This window comes from Urocitellus parryii, chromosome 4 (genome assembly GCF_045843805.1).
Source record: "Urocitellus parryii isolate mUroPar1 chromosome 4, mUroPar1.hap1, whole genome shotgun sequence".
NCBI lineage: Eukaryota > Metazoa > Chordata > Mammalia > Rodentia > Sciuridae > Urocitellus > Urocitellus parryii.
The window spans coordinates 96,434,687-96,454,265 of NC_135534.1; the positions used below are offsets into that span (position 1 = coordinate 96,434,687).

Genomic DNA, 19,579 nt, shown 5'->3' on the forward strand with positions numbered 1-19,579 from the left:
CTTCATTTAAATCTTGTGCTCATTTAAACACAGAATTATTTGGTAATAGGGAAAATTCACATGTCCAAAACTCATTTGTACCAATTAATGCCAGAAACTTGAGGTACGTGCTATTAGACAAATGGGGAGTGAAATACTAAACAATGCAATACTAACTTTACTTCCACAAAAGGCACCACAGGTAAAGATAATCTTATTAGGATTTAACAAAATATACAAATGTTTATGCCATTTAGAGTTATTTAGGTTCAGGTCTTATTCTTAATTCTTAAAAACTGACTTTTAAAAAAGAAAGTACACATATGTAGCTTCAGAAAGTTCCTTTTTGCATGTGTCTGAGACCTAGGTAAACTGGATGGTCCATTTTACTACCCCTTATTTTATATATATATATATATGTTGTTTTGTTGTTGTTGTTCCTCTTTCAGAGTGGTTTATAGGCTCTCTATTTTAATACATGTGTTTTGACTTACTGCATGAGTTTAAACCATTAACTTCCAGATGTTTCTGTTTGACTCTCTGGAGGGATGTTAATTGGTTCTTACAATTTGTTCTGTAGCCATATTTTGCATATCCAATATACCTTTAAAAGATAGAACCCATCTTTGAAGCAGGTTGTTGGCAATCCTGCATGTGATTTGAACAGGTTTTTTCTTTAATATTTTTATGATAGTTTCTGTGGTCATCCTTCATTTGTGTTGTACAGACATTCCATTTCATATTTGTCATTTTTTATCATCATAATGACACTTCTCTATTATACCTACTTAATATAACTAGTTCTCTTATAATTTCACATGCTGCATCCTCTTAATTAGCCTGAAAATGTTTTATAGCTTGAAATTCTATCTTTGTTTATTTTATCAACACTTAGAGTTGAGCCCCTATTTCCATCCTCAGTATTAGCATCACAAGTACAGAGAAGACCCTGAAATATTTGAATTGATTCATTGATATTTGGAGACTTATAGGGTTAAAATATATAATTATAATTATGTAATTGGTCCCAATGGTTTGATGGTGGAATAGATGACAGAGTACAGATGGTTGGCAGGTTGGGAAAAGCCAAGGTTGGGTAAGTGTAATGGACAAACAGGGAGGTAGGGTACCCTGAAAGATGCCAAAGCATCTTATTGTAAAGACAACAATTCAAATGGAAAATAGTCAAGCATTATGTGAAAATTAAAACAGTTGTAGTTTAAGGCACACCTAGTAAAAGATTAAAATTGGTCAACTTGTCTCAAGCTAAAGACACATTCTTTTTTTGAGAATATCAACTAGGGCTTTATTATTAACATGAGGATATTATTCCTTAAGTATATTCAAGACTTTTTATGTATGAGCACAGTTTATCTAGTTCAATTCCCTCTTCCTACAAATGAAGAAACCAAAGCTTTAAGGGATAAAATAATTTATGTCCATGATCACAGTAAAAATTAGGAACAGATTTGTGTGATTTGCATAAATGAAATTGATTTCTTAGTTTTACTACCACAATCAGGTTATGCTGGGTTTCTCCAACTTTAGGAGAAGTAGGTAAGGAAAACTGCCTAAAGACAAATTTATTTATTTGACTGAAGACCTAGATCCATTTACAAACTACAGGGTAGATCTGACTAGGCCATGGTTTTCCACTGTGTTAAGCAGTTACATTGCTGTGATAAAATATCTGAGTTAAACAATTTATGAGGAAGAAAGATTTGCCTCACGGTTTTCAGAGATTTCAATCCATGGTCTCTGGCCCTGATTGCTTTTAGGTCTATGGAGAAGCAATACATCATGGAAGAGAAAAGCTGCTCACCTCATGTTGACCAGAAAACAGAGAGGAAGGGGCTGGGGACAAATTATATGCTTTAAGAGCATGCCTCCAATTACCTACTTCTATCAACTAGGCCCTAGTTCCTAAAGTTTCCACCACCTCCTAATGGCCTATTAAACTCTTAATCCATCAGTGGATTAATCCAGTGATGAGGTCAGAACCCTTATGATCCAGTCACTCCCACAAGGCCTGGCCTCGGAACATGCTAAATTTGGGACAGAACCTTCAACACAGGAACTTTTAGGGGATATTCCAGATCCAAACTATAATATTGCCTTTAGGATTATTGATATTCTGGTCCAGAAAATACTATATTTAGGGAAAGGGGAGGCTATAGGCTATTTAGTATTGTCCCTGGCCACTGACAGTACCAGATTCCCTCTCCCCATCCCCTGGTTCAGATAACTAAAAATGTCTTTAGACATCACCAGGCATACTTTGGGGAAGCAAAATTGCCCACAGTTGAGAACTAGGAGACTAGATTTTAGTGCAAGTATTCCTTCTCAGCACAGCTTCTATCAGTCAGGTGAAATTGGTACAAAAGATAAAACCTGTTTGTCATTCCTACACTAGAAGGCAGGATTTATGGTAAGCTACAAGTAGTGGTCTACATGTACAGTTTCTTTTCATACACTGATATTCATCCCCCTTCCCCCCTTTTTTTGGTATCAGGGATTAAACTCGGGGGCACTAAATCACTGAGCCACATACCCTTTTTATTTTTGAAACAGAGTCTTGCTGATTTGCATAGAGTTTCCCTAAATTGTTGAGACTGGTTTTGAACTTGCAATCCTGCCTCAGCCTCCTGAGCCACTGGAATAACAGGCCACTATACTCAGCTCTTCCTTTTTCTTTAAATCACCTCATTGGCAATGAATTAAAATGTATGTAAACAAAAAACAAAAATTGTTTTGGATGAAGAAAAAGTATTTACAAGGCTGTATACTGTAGAATTTTTAAAAAATTTAGTTGTTGATAGACCTTTATTTTATTTATTTATTCATATGCAGTGCTGAGAATTGAACCCAGTGTCTCACACATGCTAAGCAAATACTCTACTACTGAGCTTCAATCCCAGCCCCTACACTATAGAATTTTGACAGTAATAATTGCTGCTGCAACTGCAATTTACAATAATAACATGAGTACAATTTTTGAGTGTTGTTTCAGTTTGACTACCTCTTCTTTTTCTTTGCTTCTCAAAAAAAGGATGATGTGCTAAGATTTTTGTGATGTCATCTTTAGAGGAGCTTCATAACATTTTCACAGGCTTATTTGCTTTGCTCTTTCTAGCTTCCACTCAGTAATTGTTTCAGCAGCTCGTGCTTCTGCCTTGGTCATCATTGTTCTCCCAGGAGGTTATTCTCTGTATATAAACTTGGTGTTTTCAGAGATGAGTTCATTCTTATGAGACTAGACACAACAATTAGAAAATGCCAGCATGAAGTAGTTTCATTTAAATTTCCTCTGGAATTTCTTTTTCCCTCACTTTGCTGACACTCATAAATATTCAGCATGAGTGGCACTTTTGTCTCTCTATATGGAGAAATACTTTGTCAGTAGGAAATAGGCAATGGAGAGCCAGATTTAGTGGAGAATGGCTGAATCTGGGGTCGTAGTTCCTCCTTAGGGAGGTCTGACAGGATTTTTAAAAGTTCGTGTTTCTACCTTCCTTCTCAGCTCAGTGCACAGCTGTAGTAGAATTTAAAATACCCTCAGCCCTCTGTGGAATTATCAAAATTTCTGTCTCTAACACTAAGATTCCAAAGGGATTTCGATGTATGAGATTTAAGTTAGTATGACTAAAAAGAAACCTTTGCTTAATTTGTGGTCCCAGTAAATAGGAAAATAATGACCTTGAGTTCCTTTTAAGGAGATATAAGAATGTTGCCATGAATCTATTTATCCTCAAAAACAGAATTATGAACTGGGAAGGCTGGTAATCTACCCTTAGTACAGGAGGAGTTGGGACCTGTACTAAATTCAGATATCTGAATTTCATCTGAGGCTTTGGTGTGCTTCTTTTGACAACAGGTATAGAAAGAAGAGCTTGCTTTGTTCTCTGATTTCTTTCCTCTTTTTTTGGGGGGGGGGGAGGGGTATCTTAAAATTTAGTCCAGACTTTTTTTTTTTTCCTGACTTTGACCTCTCATTTCTGCTTTGGAACTATGGAATTAGTATGGTGAATTTCATAAAAGATGTTAGGATTTGTTATTATTGTTATTAAAATAGAGACAAAACAATTTGATATGAAATGTAGTTCCTTGTTTTAGTGGACTTTTATAACATCAAACAATTCACTGGTCTGCTGAGACCTAGGCAGAATTGTATGTTCCTTTTTCCAATATATTTTAGGAGAGTTGTGTATCTTAGGGGAAAGAAGACTTCAACTGTTGCAGTTGCCCTTGAGCTCATAAGTGATTATTCATTTCAGATAGTCCATATAATGCAGCTTCACTGCTTTAACAACAACAACGACAAAATGACATTTTTAAAAGATTCTAACTGTAGTGCGAAGAAATGTAATAAGAATCTTCTGCATAATTTAAACCATATTCTACTTAAGAATTAAAAATACTTACCTGATCTGTTTCTTTGGTTATCATATTTCTCCATACATTCTTTCAAATAAGAATATTTTGAGGCCTGAAGTGTGCTAGGCATACTGAGTGCAGGTACAGAGCTAAAACACTAAACAAGTACCTTTCTTGCTTTCATAGTTTTTCTTTCAGTGGCAATTACAGAGAGCTAAGTACACAATTACAAAACATTGGGATGGACTAGTGCTGTGCTTTGTGTGCCTGGGAAAGCAGTGGAGAGGGTTTATGTAGAGAATGACCGTGGGAAGCACATAAATGATAGGCCTCACCTTGGCCTGGTGGAAGAGCCCAGGAAGAGCTTCCTGCAGGGACCCATGTCTAAGCTAAACCTGAAGTGAGTTAAGTCTTAATCAACCAGAGGGAGCAATGGTGTAGCCTTTGAAGTGAGAGAAGAGTATCTTTAACCATGTTCCAATTAATCTCTTCTTTCAGTAAGATTGTTCCTTTTAGCTCTGCCTCACAAGCTAAAAGATTTGGCTGTAAGTATGTAATATAAGATTAATTTTGTATGTCTAGTACCATTCATCATATTTTGTTTATGGCCATCTTCATGTGAATTGCTAATGATGTAAATTTTTGCAAAGTACTGAATATGATGAAAAGGAAGCAGCTGGATATTCCATATATTCATTATCCAGTCAAATTGAGTTTTTAATATTTATAATCATAACCTTTTTCAAACAAACAAAACAGTGGTGGTTAGATTCTTACTACCTTGTATCAGTCTTTGCTTTGCAAACTGTAGTCTCCAACTAAGGTAGGTTCCTTTAAAACAAACTGTTGTGTCCTATGGTGTTTAGTAGATTGTTCTAAGTTGCCAAAGGCCAGTTACAGCTGTAACTGGTACCGAATCTGTCATAGTTTAGACATAATTTCTATGAAGATACATCTATATGGATTAATACATTTTCCTATAAAGAGTAAACCCATCCACTTCTGATATAATTAGCTATTCTTACCTCTTCTTACATGGTTCTTAAACAATACATTGATCAAGGTGTTTTGTCTTTTTTTAATTTGAAGTTTTTATTTTTGTTTTTAAAATATCTATTCTCTACTAGTTTGGATTTTGAATGAACTTGCCTATATTTATAAATTATCTGTTACATGAGCTACTTGAATCTCTGTAGTTTGTCCTAGTATTGAGTTCTATGATATCTCTTCTGTGAGTTTTGCCTAGCAGCTCTTCTTTCAAGACTTTTCAGTCAGCCTCATAATATATGGGAGACTTTTCACTTGGAAAATAAATGTATATGATTCAAAATGAATACCTGGAGAAGGAAAATGTGCAGAAACCATAACCAAACTACTTTTGATTAGGGCAGGATGGGTGTAGCATGCTATTTTATATAAATCTAGTGAAATTACTTGTGATATATATAGAGAGGATGATTCTCTATTAAAGAGCTCTCTCTCATGTAGTCTGATTATACATGTTTTAAAAACACTATTAACTGTGGTTTCAACTTGAACGTCTTGATTGATAGACTTGTGAATGATAGATATAGAAAAAAAGTGAGTTCAGCTTAAATGATATAATGAATTCATTCTGTGCCTGCCATTCCCCACCACAACCTTCACCCATGTTGGGGATTAAAGCTATGGTCTGACATATGCTAAGCTACAACTCTGCAACTGAGCAACACCCTTAGCCCATTTCTTTCCTTTTAGTCTTTGTAACTTCAGGAGGTTTAACATCATTCCAGTATGCCTAACAGCTTTCAAGAGAAAAATCCCAATCATCTCTACTTATCTGTGAAACATTTGGAAACAAGAATATTTAGGGAAACTTCTAAGGCTGATTGTTAGACTAGAGATAGGAAAGGACAACATGATTTGTCTTGGCACAGTGAGGAAGGAGGGTGTAATTTTCTGGAGTGAGGATTGGAATAGTAAGGATCTAGTATGAGAAATGTGGGGTTTAGGAAACTATACTCTTGACTTTGTTTGTAGTCTTTTTTGCCCTGTGCTTTCTACTGTGTCATTGATTCACCCATTGTATAAGTGTCAGTGACACTGAGTTGTGAGTTTGTCATCTTTTCAGAAGTATCAGGACTGCCATAAGGCCATGAGGACACCATGAGGCCAAAGCAAAGCATCTTGCTAAAAATAGTGTTCTCTTGGCTGTGGCCCTAACCCTGATGCATGCCAGGTTTGTTCACATTAAGATCATTGAAAATGACTCTTTTGTTTCACATTGCTTTTCACATGTAGAGGTATTCATGTCTGATGATTGCATAATATATATTCTGTCACTTAGTTATACCATAATTTCCTTAGCAGCCTTCCCTTTCAGAATTTTATATTGTATTCATCTTAGGTTTTTGGTTTTTATATATTTACTTATTTATTGCCATTGTGAGTAATTCTTTAATGAGAAACTTGGTAAAGACCGAATTTTCTCTTTGAAGGGCTAGTGAACAATAAGACTAAACTGTGAAACTTAATTTTGCCAGATAGCTAGAACATGGGAGATATGCTTGGGTAGGTGATCATCTTGAATATTGAAAACTAATCAGTGAAAGTAGTTAAGAGAAAAGCTTATGTGTTTCTGGGGAGCACAAAATGTTCTACATGTATATTAGTAATGTAACAAAATGTGTAGCCTAAACCCAACTTGGATGATTTTTAAATTTTTTATTATATCTCCCAAATTGCTGGAGCACTGATTCTAAACCTGGACTCTTCTGATAAGCTTTAGGGGAATCTTGAATATCATGAAATTGTGTGTAAATATGAGGTGTGGCATGCATGCATCTGGAAAAGGAGGTCTTATTTTTCATCAAATTTTCAAATAGGTTTAAGTATACATTTTATAGAAGGAAATGTATCTGAGGAATAGTGGTGAGATATGCCATTTTCTGCCTTCTCACTACCAAGAGCCTTTTCTGGTTATTAGAATTCTGGTCTAAGAAAACACTTTTTTTCTCCTCTTGCAGTTATGTTTATAATGAACTCTGAGCCAATCAATCTTTTCTTAGATCAAACTGGTTTTATAAATCTGTTTTTAGTTCTGAGCAACTAGAAGAGACATTCAAAATGTGATACATTCTCAGTACTATTGTACATGCCATCAGAAGGAAACTGAGCAGATTTTATGGAATGTACTGCAGTAATTAATCTTCATTAGGGCTGTTGCCATGGCCTTGTAATTTAAAATTTGTTAGAGAAAAAGTCTTTGGTACACCATAGTTGAATACCAAAGTCCCAATACTTATGGATGCATATGAAGATTTCCAAGACTGATTTTAAATGATCACAAGCTCACTTATTACTAGCTGAAAATTACATAGGAAAAGTCCAAGCTACATTTGATATGAATACAAGGAGAGTTTTATATAAACAGAAGCTCTCATGGGGCACTGGGGTGCTGAATTTTTGCCCATACAGTGGCTTTGCACAGCCAATATTGCAGCATTTTGTAAAAGGACACCCAGGAGTTTCCCTGTACGTGAATATTTGCTATTTCTCCACCTCCAGATACCCACCCTCATCCTGGCAGCTCTGTCAGTCTGCATTTTCACTTGATCTCTTCCCTTTGCACTTCAAAAGGAAGAGAAAAGGAAAAATCAAGAGTTAGAAAAACTGCACATACATTATAGTAAAGAAAGTGTGCTTTCTTTGAGAAGCCCCTTATCTGTGCTTTTGTTAGATTTTTGAATAGGTTATATAATGATGTTTATCCTCAACTTATGATGTAACATATTCCAACTTTCAAATCCCTAACCAAGTTAGGAGCTGTAACACAGGCACCATGGTACTTTATGGCTGCAGTCTCTTCCAGAATCAAACTTACAGAATCCCCCATGATTTCAGTTGCCATTTTATAACCAAGTTTTTGGAACTTCTTGCCCGAGTGTCTTTGCAAGTTTAGTGTTCACTGCACTATATTTGTCTAAAGCATTCCAGAAAGAAGTTGACAAATTTTCTTAGCAGATCTTTTCTCTTTTGTAGTACCCTAGCCACAGTCATATCACATAGCACTTGAAACATTATTTTTTCCTATATTTTTATTGGCACATTTATAATTGTACATAATGGTGGGATTTGTTGTTACATATTTGTTCATGCACACAATATAACAATATAATTTGGCCAGTATCATTCTTCAGTATATTCCCCTCTTCTTCCCTTCCATCCTCCCTGCAGTCCCTTTCCTCTACTGATCTCCCTTCCATTTTCATGAATCCTTCCCCACATTTCTTTTCCTTTTTCTTCTCTAGTTTCCACATGAGAGAAAACATATGACCCTTGACTTTCTGAGTTTGGCTTATTTCACTTAACACAATGCTCACCAGTTCCATCCATTTTCTTGCATATGACATAATTTCATTCTTCTATGACTAAATAAAACTCCATTGTGTATCTGTACCACATTTTCTTTATCCATTCATCTATCAGTGGACACTTAAGCTAGTCCTATTGTTTGGCTATTGTGAAATTAGCATCTAGAACATTTTTAAGACCTGATGTAGTGATTCTGACTGCAGCATTCTTGTAACCAGGGAATGTAGTTCCCAGGTTACAGAGGACATTTTGATCTGTTTTTTTTTTTTAATTTAATTCACACATCATTTATTTAAAGTATGCTGTTTAACAGTGAGTGGTCTTCCTATTCATGGCAGGTACCAATGAGCATTTTGTTCTTGTTATGTCACTCACCTTACCCCTTCCAACATCTTTAAAAGTCTATTGGCTAAAGATTACTAAGAACCAGCGAAGAAGCATTTTAAAAAATTTAGTAAGACCTAGGATTTTCTTCTGCATGAAAAATACATCAGGGGGTCAATCTTTCTCCTTTTGCCTTTCTTTATCAATACATAGGTATTTAAACTATATCTGGTCCTGGCAATATGATCTCAGAAGCATCTGTGTTACAAAAGCAGTTACTCTGTCAGGTGCATGATGTGAATTACATGAGGTTCTGTGACTTAGTAGTCTACTGAATGTCTTGCTCATGTGTCATTGTGTGTAGGTTTGGAATATTGATCTATATGCTCTATTATTATAAACTTTGTAATATGAAGCAAAGTAGGGAGTTTTGTGAAATTAAGTCTGTATTAGGAAAAAAGTAGGCTATTTGGCCTTGTATAGTAAATTGTGATGTTCAGAGCCAGAAAGACTTGAATTTGAATCTAAATTTCCTTTACAAGATCTGGACCCTAGATAAGTTGCTTAATCTCTCATTCAGTTTTCTGAGTCAGTCAAATGAAGATAATTCTTAATTACCACATTATTATAAAGACCTAGTGAGAGTGAAAAGAGAGTCAAGTCTGGTACATAATAAGGTCATTAATATATAGTAATCATTTTAATAGTGAAACTGGTAGGAGTTTTTATATGAGTATTATACATTGATACAAATAAAATTTAATGGTCTCTGCAGTATATAGCTTCAATATCTTCCTCATCAAAGTCATTCATTAAGCCCTTGGTACACAAAATACTAGGCATATTCAAAACAGTCTGCAAAAATATCCTACAGCCTAAGTTGAAATGAATTATATAATAAAAATAATCTTAGGTAATATATCTTATTCAAGATAGGATAGAAAGTGCATATTACCAACTCACAGTATGGGGGGATACCCTTACCTATTTGTTCCTCAACACTCCCATTATGTAGGCATTCAGTTAACTGAAAGTTTACTGTAAACCAGGAAAAGAGCCAAAAGAAGAGAGACTGGATCTTAGCTCTCATACAGCTTATCCTGCAGGGAAGAAGACAGATCATAAAGAAGTAAACAGAAAGTAGAGAAAAGATGGTGGGTGATAGGGCCTTGAAAGCAGTGACTTTGTGATGAAGGAGGACATGTGAATTCTCTTTAGATGAGTTAGTTAAGAAAACCCACCCTGAGGTGAGATCTGAAGAGTTACTGAAAACTTTCTTTTTTAAGTAAAGAAAGAATGATTCATTCTAATATTCATGAATTACTTGAACAATCATTAAGATTTAAGTATGTATCCTAATAGCATAATCATAAACATAGTTATATGCATTCCTGCCAGAGGAGCCTCTCAGCATCTGATCATCCTTCCACCCATGTGGAATTCTTTCACTTTGGTGCTTCCTCTGCCTAATTCAGCAAATGTGAATAAAATGGAGGCCTCTATTGCCAGACCATTTGAAAGAGGCCTTTTTGAAAAGGTTAGATAGTGACTTTCTTCTTGCTATTTTCTAGGTCCATTACATTGTCCCTTTTTTGGTGAATTACCTATAGAATTCCTATACTATTGTTGGATAATTAATTTTTTATAAGATTACCACTTATTTGCAATATAGAAAGTAGTATAAAATGCTTTTCTAGAATTTGAACTGATCCACAAAGTAGCAGATCTGCTAATTGTGAAAAAATTGGGGTTACATTAATTTCCCATCTTCCTTTAGTATCTGAACCACCTATTTCCTGCAGGGAATATAATGTGTATGCCCACATTAACAAAAGATGCATTAGTAGAGCCCACTGATTACGGCTCTTCTGATGAGCTACTCTCAGATGCACTTTATTTACAGGGCAAAAATAAGTATTATCTTGCACCAAATAAAACATGGCACTATAGCCCAGTGTAATTGGCACAGTACTGGCCATATTCATAAGCAGATTAGGACTCAGTACATTTTTTTAAAGGCATCTTTTTACCAAGACTTATTTTAATTATTTGCTGACTGAATTGTCATCAATAGAGAACTCTTTCATATTCTTCTCTTCAGGCTCCCTTTTAAAAGGTATTTATTTGTGTTTTAAATAACCTCATGATGTGATCTAGTCTGTCTGTCCTCCAGTGGTGAAAGACAATGGCTAAGTCAGACCATTGGGCACTTCTGGGAGGTAAATGGAGGAATCATCTAGTTTTGCTTCAAGCTGGTCATAAATTGACATGCTGATAGGGCATATTCACTTTGATATTGAAGCTTTCTTCTTAAAAGATAATAGAATCCATCAGAATTTTAGCAGTTCTCTTTTCAAATACATATAGTTGGGATATAATAATTCTTTGACTTTTTGCTGATATTATGTACAATGTGAGAATTTCAAAGTGAGTAGTTTATAAACAGAATGTAAACTAACCTATATTAAGCATTACTGCCTGATCTCATTTATATGTTTTCATTTTAGAATAATTCTAAGTAAATTTTGTAATCTGCATATATTTAGAAAGAAAACAGGCTCAGAAATGTTAGTTGATTGTCTGAGATCTGACTTGTGTTGATGCCAGACCAATGCTGTTTCCATAGCTAATTCTTTCAGTTACTGTCATCCAAGTGTTGACTGAAGTGAGTCAAGTATAATAATTTTCAAAAACCTGCTCATGTTGGGTCTGGATTCAATCATTCAGAGCTGGGGTTGAGTCCCATGTGTATAATCTGGGTCCAGTCATTAATTTCTCTTACCTTCCTTGTAGAATGAAGCTCATGTTCCCTACATCCAGGGTTTTCATGAAGATAAATAATGTCATCTATGTAAAGCATGTAGCACCATGCCAGACCATTAGAAAGCCCTTAATACAGAGTTTCTGCCTAACAAAATTTTCACTTTCTACCCTTTATAATGCTACTGTTGCTATGAGTTGGGTTGTTTTGTTTTAATATTGTATCCAATAATTGGGTCATTTTTTTCTTTTTAACTGCTACGCAGAAACATAAAAGTTGGAATATAATGAAATACTACATAATATTCAGTACATGTATATTTTACATAATGTTTTAATCAGGTCACATATTTACCTCCTCAAACACTGTTTCTTTGTGGTGAACTGTCAAAATCCTTTCTTTCAGCTTTTTGACACATACAGGACATAATTGTTACCTATTGTGCAATGTGATTATAGTACCCCAGAGATTTTTGCTGTTATCTAACTGACTTAGTCTCTATAAATCAGCATTTCCTCGTCCCCCCCCCCACTATTCCTGGTCTCTGGTAACCAACATTCTACTCTCAACTTTTATGAGATCACCTTTTTTAGATTTCAGATAAGTGAGATCATGAAGTATTTGTCATCCTGTGCCTGGCTTATTTCATTTAACACAATGTCCATTTTGTCCATGTTGTTGCATATGATAGGATTTCATTTTTTTTAAAGGCTGAATATCATTCTGTTTTATATATGTACCACATTTTCTTTATCCATTCATCAAGTTTTATTTATTGATTTTTGTGAAAAGTGCTGCTCTGCACATGGGAGCACAAAAATCTATTTGATGTGCTGATTTCATTTCTTTTATATATATATGCTCAGGAGTGGAATTGCTGAATCAAATGATAGTTCTATGTTTACTATTTTGAGAAACCTCCATACCATTTTCCATAATGGCTGTACTAATTTATATTCCCACCTACAGTGTCCAAAAGTTCCCTTTTCTCCACATTCTTTCCAGCAATTATTATCCTTAGTCTTTTTGGATTAGATGTGATAGCTCATTGTGGTTTTGATTTTCATTATCCTAATGATTAAGGATGTTGAATATTTTTTCATATACTCATTGGTTCTTTTTATATTTTCTTGTGAGAAATGTCTGTTTAGATCTCTTGCCCACTTTTTAATCAGATTATTTGATCTGTTTTGGTTTGCTTTTGCTGTTGAGTTTTTGGAATTCCATATATTCTGGACAACCCTTTGTCAGATGTATGCAATGCAAATATTTTCTCCTGTTCCTTAAGTTGTCTCCTCACTAAAATGAGTTTTTCCTTTGCTGTGGAGAAGCTTTTCGGTTTTTATGTAATACTGTTTGTTTATTTTGCTTTTGTTTCCTATGCTTTTGGGATGTTTTCCAAAAAAAAATAATAATAATTCTTACCATTCCAATGTCCTGAAGCATTTCCCCCTGTTTTCTTGCAGTATTTTTATACTTTCGGGTTTTATATTTAAGTCTTTATTCTGAGTTGAGTTTTGTAGCTGGTGAGAGATAGGGGTGTAACTGCTTCTTCTGTATTTGAAAATCCAATTTTGCCAACATCATTACTAAGAAGACCATCCTTTCTTCAATGTGTATTCTTAGCACCTCTTTTGAAAAATCAGTTGACTATAGATGTATAGGTTTATTTCTAGCCTCTTTTTTCTTTGTCATTGATCTATGTCTCTGTCTTTATGACAGTGCCATGCTGTTTTGATTACTACAGCTTTATGTACTATGTTTTGAAGAAGCAGTTAGTTTGCTATAAAAATCAGCATATATCAGTGTAAATATATTGGACTGTCTTTGAATCCCTGGGATGAATTCTATTTGATCATGGTGAATAATCTTTTTATTTGCAGTTGGATATTGTTTGGTAGGATTTTTACATCTATATTCATAGAGGATGTTGGTCTATAGTTTCCTTTTTATGTTGTGTCCTTATCTGGTTTTGGTATCAGAGTAGTGTTGGCCTTGTAGAATATATTTGGAATAATCCCTTTCTCTTCTATATTTTGAAACATGTTAAGAAGAATTATTATTAGTTCTTCTCTAAATATTGGTAGAATTCGACAGTGAAAGCATCTAGTCCTGGGCTTCCCCCTCCCACATAGGATGCTTTGTATTAAGGATTTAATCTTGTTAACTCATTAGAACTCTGTTCAAATTTTCTGTTTCTTCATGATTTAGTCTTAAGGTGTATATATCCAGGAATATGCCCATTTCTTCTAGGTTATCAAATTTGTTGGTATATGGATGTTAATAAAACTGTTTAATGACCTTTTATATTTCTGTGGTATTAGTTATAATGTTCTCCTTTTTATCTTTGAGACTTTTCTTTTAGTAAAACCAAGGGGTTATCTCTCTTTCTTTTTTATTTTTTAATATTTTTGTAGTTATAGATGGACAGATACCTTTATTTTGTTTACTTTTACATGGTGCTAAGGATCAAACCCAGTGCCTCACACAAGCTAGGCCAGCGCTCGGCCACTGAGCTATAGCCCCAGCCCCCTCTCTTTGTTTTTATCCTCTCAAAGATCTAGCTCTTTGTTTCATTGGTCTTTTTGTTTTAATCTCCATTTATTTCTGCTCTGCTGTTTATTTCATTCCTTCTTCTAATTTGGAGTTTAGATTATTTTTGGTCTTCTGATTCTTTGAAATTCAGTGATAGTATCTGAGATCTTTCTAGTTTTTCAGTGTAATGATTGTTATAAACTTCCCTTTTAGTCTGGTTTTTGCTGTTTTTGTCATAGGTTGTGTTTCCATTTTACATTTCTTTTTAGGAAAATTTTAAATTTCCTTCTTGATTTATTCCTTCCATTTGTTGTTCAAAAGTAAAAGACATTCAATATTTCAATTTAAAAGTTTCCTGAGACTTGTATTGTGGTTTATCATATGTTCTGACCTAGAGAATGTTCCTTGTGCTGATGAGAAAAATGTGTCTTTAGCAGCTATTGGATGGAATGTTCTGTAGATAACTGTGAGGTCCATTTGGCCTCAAGTGCAATATAATTCATTTTCATTATTGATTTTGTGTCAGGACATACTCTCTCTTTAGGTCTATTAATACATTATATATTTGGATGTTCCAATATTGTATGCACATGTATGTAGAATTGTTATTGCCTCTTGCTGAATTGATTCTTTTATCATTGTATAATGTCCCTCCTTATCTCTTTTTACAGATTTTTATTTAAAATCCATTTTATTTTATGTTAATATGACTACTATGCATTCTTTTGCCTCCTATTTGCATGGAATATTTTATTCTTTCACTTTTAGTTTATGTGTGTCTTTAGAAGTGAGGTGAGTTTCTTAAAAGCAAAATGTAGTTGGATCTTGTTTTTTTAATCCATTCATTTATATCTTCAATTGGAAAATAAAATTTTTAAAATTCATGTTTACATTCAAGGTCATTATTGATAGGTAAATTCTTACTACAGACATTATTTAACTTGTGTCCTAGTTTTGTTGTAGTTCTTTCTGTCTTGTAGTCTTACTTTGTGGTTAAATGAATTACTCTAGTAGTGTGTTTTGATTCCTTGATTATTATTTTGGGTTTGTTACAGACTTTTGTTTTGTGGTTCCTATGAGGCTTACAAAAAATGTCTTAATTTTAAAAAGCTTTTGAAATGTTAGAAACTGATTTCTTTAACTCTTGTGCTGGTAGTTTGGTGCATGAATAGCTCTTCAACTTGGTGTATCTATGGGAAGAGAACTCCAGAAGATCTTTCTTGACTGCTGATGTCTTGCTCTGCCCCTTCCATTTGGATCATCTTGAACATGATGATATCTCAAAACGTCTAAAGGATGTAGTTCTTTTTCTTTTTTTATTATATCAAGCAATTGCCTTCACTTTCAGAAATAACCTTTATTTTTATGGTCTATGTCTTGGGTATATGAAGAATACTACAGTAATATTTGCTTTCTTAAGACTATATACACATTTTAAATGGGAAAATTTTATCTGGTGTCTTAAGTTGCTTGCAATTTAACATTTTAAGCACTATTGTTAGGTATGACTTCCTTACCACAACTTAATGCAATTAGTATTAGAATCAGTCCCTGGTATCCTGATCCGTTATCCCACAAATTGCTAACTAAAGGATTACCTAACTTTAAATAAAGGTGATTTAAAATGGAGAACAAGCACAGATTGCATCAAGAAGTACTTAAGAGAACTCTCATTGTCCTCAAATTGTAGATAACATATTCAGAGCTTTCTGTAATTAATGTAAGAACTGGGTGACACGTTGTATACACAGCATTCTTTGTATGCCTGGTATCCAACAGGCTTTCTCTCCCCATCTGCTGATGGGAAAATATTAAGTTTGATAGAAATGTCTTGATTTTGTGGTTTCTTTCCTTCTCAAATAATATCACTTTACCAACTATCTGTCACTGATAACTCTGTCCTATTTCAGATGTTTAATTTTATAATAATGAGTTTACTTATAAAGTAAATCATTGGATTTGTTCCCACCAGTGATACCAAGAAGAAGCAGGAAATGAAGAAAAGGAACAACAGTGAAGTGGAAGATGTGGGACCAACAAGTCATCATAGAAAGAAGGCCAAGTGGGAAACCTTAGAGCCTTTGGATACAGGCCTGTCTTTAGCAGAGGATGAAGAGCTGGTGTTGCATCTACTCAAAAATCAAAGCTAAATACTTCCCATGCCTGTCTGCTCTTTGATACTTCTGGACATTCTTATGTTGAGAAGAAGTTAGAACACAGTTGACTTTGGGGCCTCTAGATATCATGTGTCCCATTCCCAAAGGACACATTCTTCAGACAAAAGCAATTTCATCTCTGAGCCCCTTCACAAGCCATGCTTTGCACCATTACAGAACATATTCAGAGTAAGGGTGGGATATTTAGTTTCTTGGTCTCATTTTGCAATGTGTGCTGTTAAATTTTACAGGTGGGTTCCTGCCCCTTCTCACTGGAAATGCTCCTTTGTTTTACTGGCAAGTTCTGGAGCCTTGTTTCATAGTTGGAAATTCCTGTATCGCTATGCAGAAGTCTCGGTGTAACTTAAAATGACTCTTAATTTTAAGGTATATTTCGTATTTTCAAAGAGATAGAGTATAGTGCACCAGCCTTGGAAAAGGAGTATTTTTTAATTGAAATGATCATTAATAAACATATTTCCTATAAAATAAAGTATTAATGTTTTCATTGTGTCCAATGATATAAAACCCTCTCTCAAGGGGACTTAATGTTCTTTGTTAAAATGCAAGGCCAGCTGGGCATGGTGGCATATGCCTGTAATCGCAGAGAATTGGAAGGCTGAGGCAGGAGGATCACAAGTTCAAAGTCAGCCTCAGCAAAAGCAAGGCTCTAAGCAAGTCAGTGAAACCCTGTTTCTAAATAAATAGAGCTGGGGACATGGCTCAGTGATTGAATGCTCCTAAGTTCAGTCCCCGGTACCAAAAATAAAATAAAATGCATGGCCAATTGCTGAAGCAGTGTATTCTTCATATTAAGTTATTCTGGTCAGGGCTGGGGATGTGGCTCAAGCGGTAGCATGCTTGCCTGGCGTGCGTGCGGCCCGGGTTCGATCCTCAGCACCGCATACAAACAAAGATGCTGTGTCCACCGAAAACTAAAAAGGAAAAAAAAAAGTTAGTCTGGTCAAAGATGATATCATTTTGCTTACATGTGCAGATTTGTTAGCAATCATTTATGAAATCTGTGAAAATCCAGAATCTAAGCAGTAAAGGCTGGAGACCTTCTGTGGGCACTCTGTTCAACAGATACTGTAGAGCTTCCAAACCAGCTCTTGATAATGAGGGGGGAAAGCAAAATGAGACAGAACTACTCTTTTGTTATAAATGTTAGATTCTTCAGAGGGACAGAAAGTGGTGAAGAAATCCAGGCCTTCATGAAAGAACTATTTTTTTTTAACAAATTTGTTATCCTATGCTTTACTGTTTCTATTGGTTTCTCCTCCATAGTGACCTTTTTATCCATTGTTTAACCTCACAGCTTCTGCCTTCAGTCACAGTTCCTACTGTAATCAGGACTTGCCCAGACTACTGCAGCATCTCCTAACTGATCACCATGCTTCTGGTATCACTTTCTCCAACTCAACCTTCTCAGGGAATTTTCTTCATAGCCCATGGATCTGAGCATGTTTCTCCTAGCTGTTCCTTTTATTATAGTTCTTATCATGTGATGTTATAGATGTTTGTTTATAAACCTGTTGCTCTGATATGTGACAAGTTTCTGGAGAAAAAAAAATAATTATATTTTATATACCTGCATATCCCCAGAGCCAAATACAGCATCTGCCCTATATTTGGCCTAGTGAATTAGTAGACAGTAATAACACAAGATAATTTCTAGAGGTCTTTTATAGCACATTGCTCTGTTACTTCTAATAAGAAGGACATAGAGTTATGAACTTGAAAACTAGATAAAGTGGCTAAGGGTAGGTAGATGGGAAAGAAATTCAGGGTGTAACAATCTGGAAAGATTTGGAAATAAAGTTTCTGATACAGAGTCTCTTGGCCTTGAATATTTTCAAATATGATAAAGTTGCAAGAATATATAAACTGAAGATTGAATTACTATTGAATTTACTCTTCATTTTTAGATTGTTCTTCCTAACACAAATAGGGAAGTAGGTCAGTTTAATTACTCCCTAGATGTAAACATTAAATAGATAAATTTCAAGGCTGTTGGTTCATAAACTAATTTGAGTTGTATTCTGTCCCTGGTACTGAATGGATACTGACTAATATGTTCATTATTGAGTTTTTAGTAGCTTTTGGAAACTAGTTAAAATATAAGTACAGTGCTAATAGAAAACTTATGTAACAAATGTGTGTGTGTGTGTGTGTGTGTGTGTGCGCGCACGCGCGCAATTTTTGTTGTTTTTGTTGTTGTAGTTCAGGGGCACTTCACCACTGAACTACATTCCTGGCTCTTTTTATTTTGAGACAAGGTCTTGCTCAGTGCTGAGGTTCAAACTTGTGATGTTCCTGCCTCAGCCTTTGGAGTTTCTAGGATTATAGGTGTGTGCCACTATACCCACAAATATTTATGTTAACTGATTAAATTAGCTACTGTTCTGCCTATTTGTATTTTAGCCTCATGTATGGGAAGGAGCAGTAAGAGACCTTGTCATCTCTGACATCAGAGAACACATGGTCCAAATCTGGTCAGCTTCAAAGCCTTTCTCCTAGATACAGATATGGGCCCAAAAGTGATTATAATATTCAGTTCAGGACAGTTAGACACCTTTCCTGTGAGTGATATGTGTAAGATGAGAAATTATCCATAAAGAGTTACAACAAAAATGGAGGATATGGATCTGGGTTTTTGCAGCCATTGACTCCTGCTAAATGGGGTCACCTCTGAGAGACTGGGGAGAAGATGATCAACACACTGAGGTAACCAGAGTGAAGGACTAGAGAGCCCTGATGGCATTGTTGAAGCCCCAGGACTTCAACTTAACCTACTCCTTGGACTTCCTAAGTATGTCATGAGTCAGTAATTTTTTTTCTAAGCTAGTTTGAAATTGTACTTTGTACTGGAACTGAATGGATCCTAACCTATATAATATTGTAGTGGATTTTAGTTTGACTTGAAAACTAGTTAAAACATTAGAATAGTGCTGATAGAAAATTTAGGCACAGTAGATTGTTTTATTAAGCATATGTTCACTCCAGTCCTCTTTTTTCCTTTGGGAAGCATATTCTTAACACGGCACTGATGTTTGGCTCATCCATATGACTTGCTTTTAGCCCATGGAATTTGGTG

The 19,579-nt window shown here is 35.0% G+C and overlaps 1 protein-coding gene across 1 annotated transcript in view; it reads left to right on the top strand.

Annotated features, from left to right (window-relative positions):
• Ddx10 (DEAD-box helicase 10) overlaps window positions 1-17,277 on the top strand; it is a 269,786-nt gene extending 252,509 nt beyond the window's left edge. Inside the window, exon 18 of the mRNA XM_026399028.2 lies at window positions 16,299-17,277. Within this exon, the coding sequence (XP_026254813.2) occupies window positions 16,299-16,476 (178 nt within the window). The 3' untranslated portion in view covers window positions 16,477-17,277. The remainder of the gene's footprint in view (window positions 1-16,298) is intronic.
• Window positions 17,278-19,579: the final 2,302 nt, after the last annotated feature.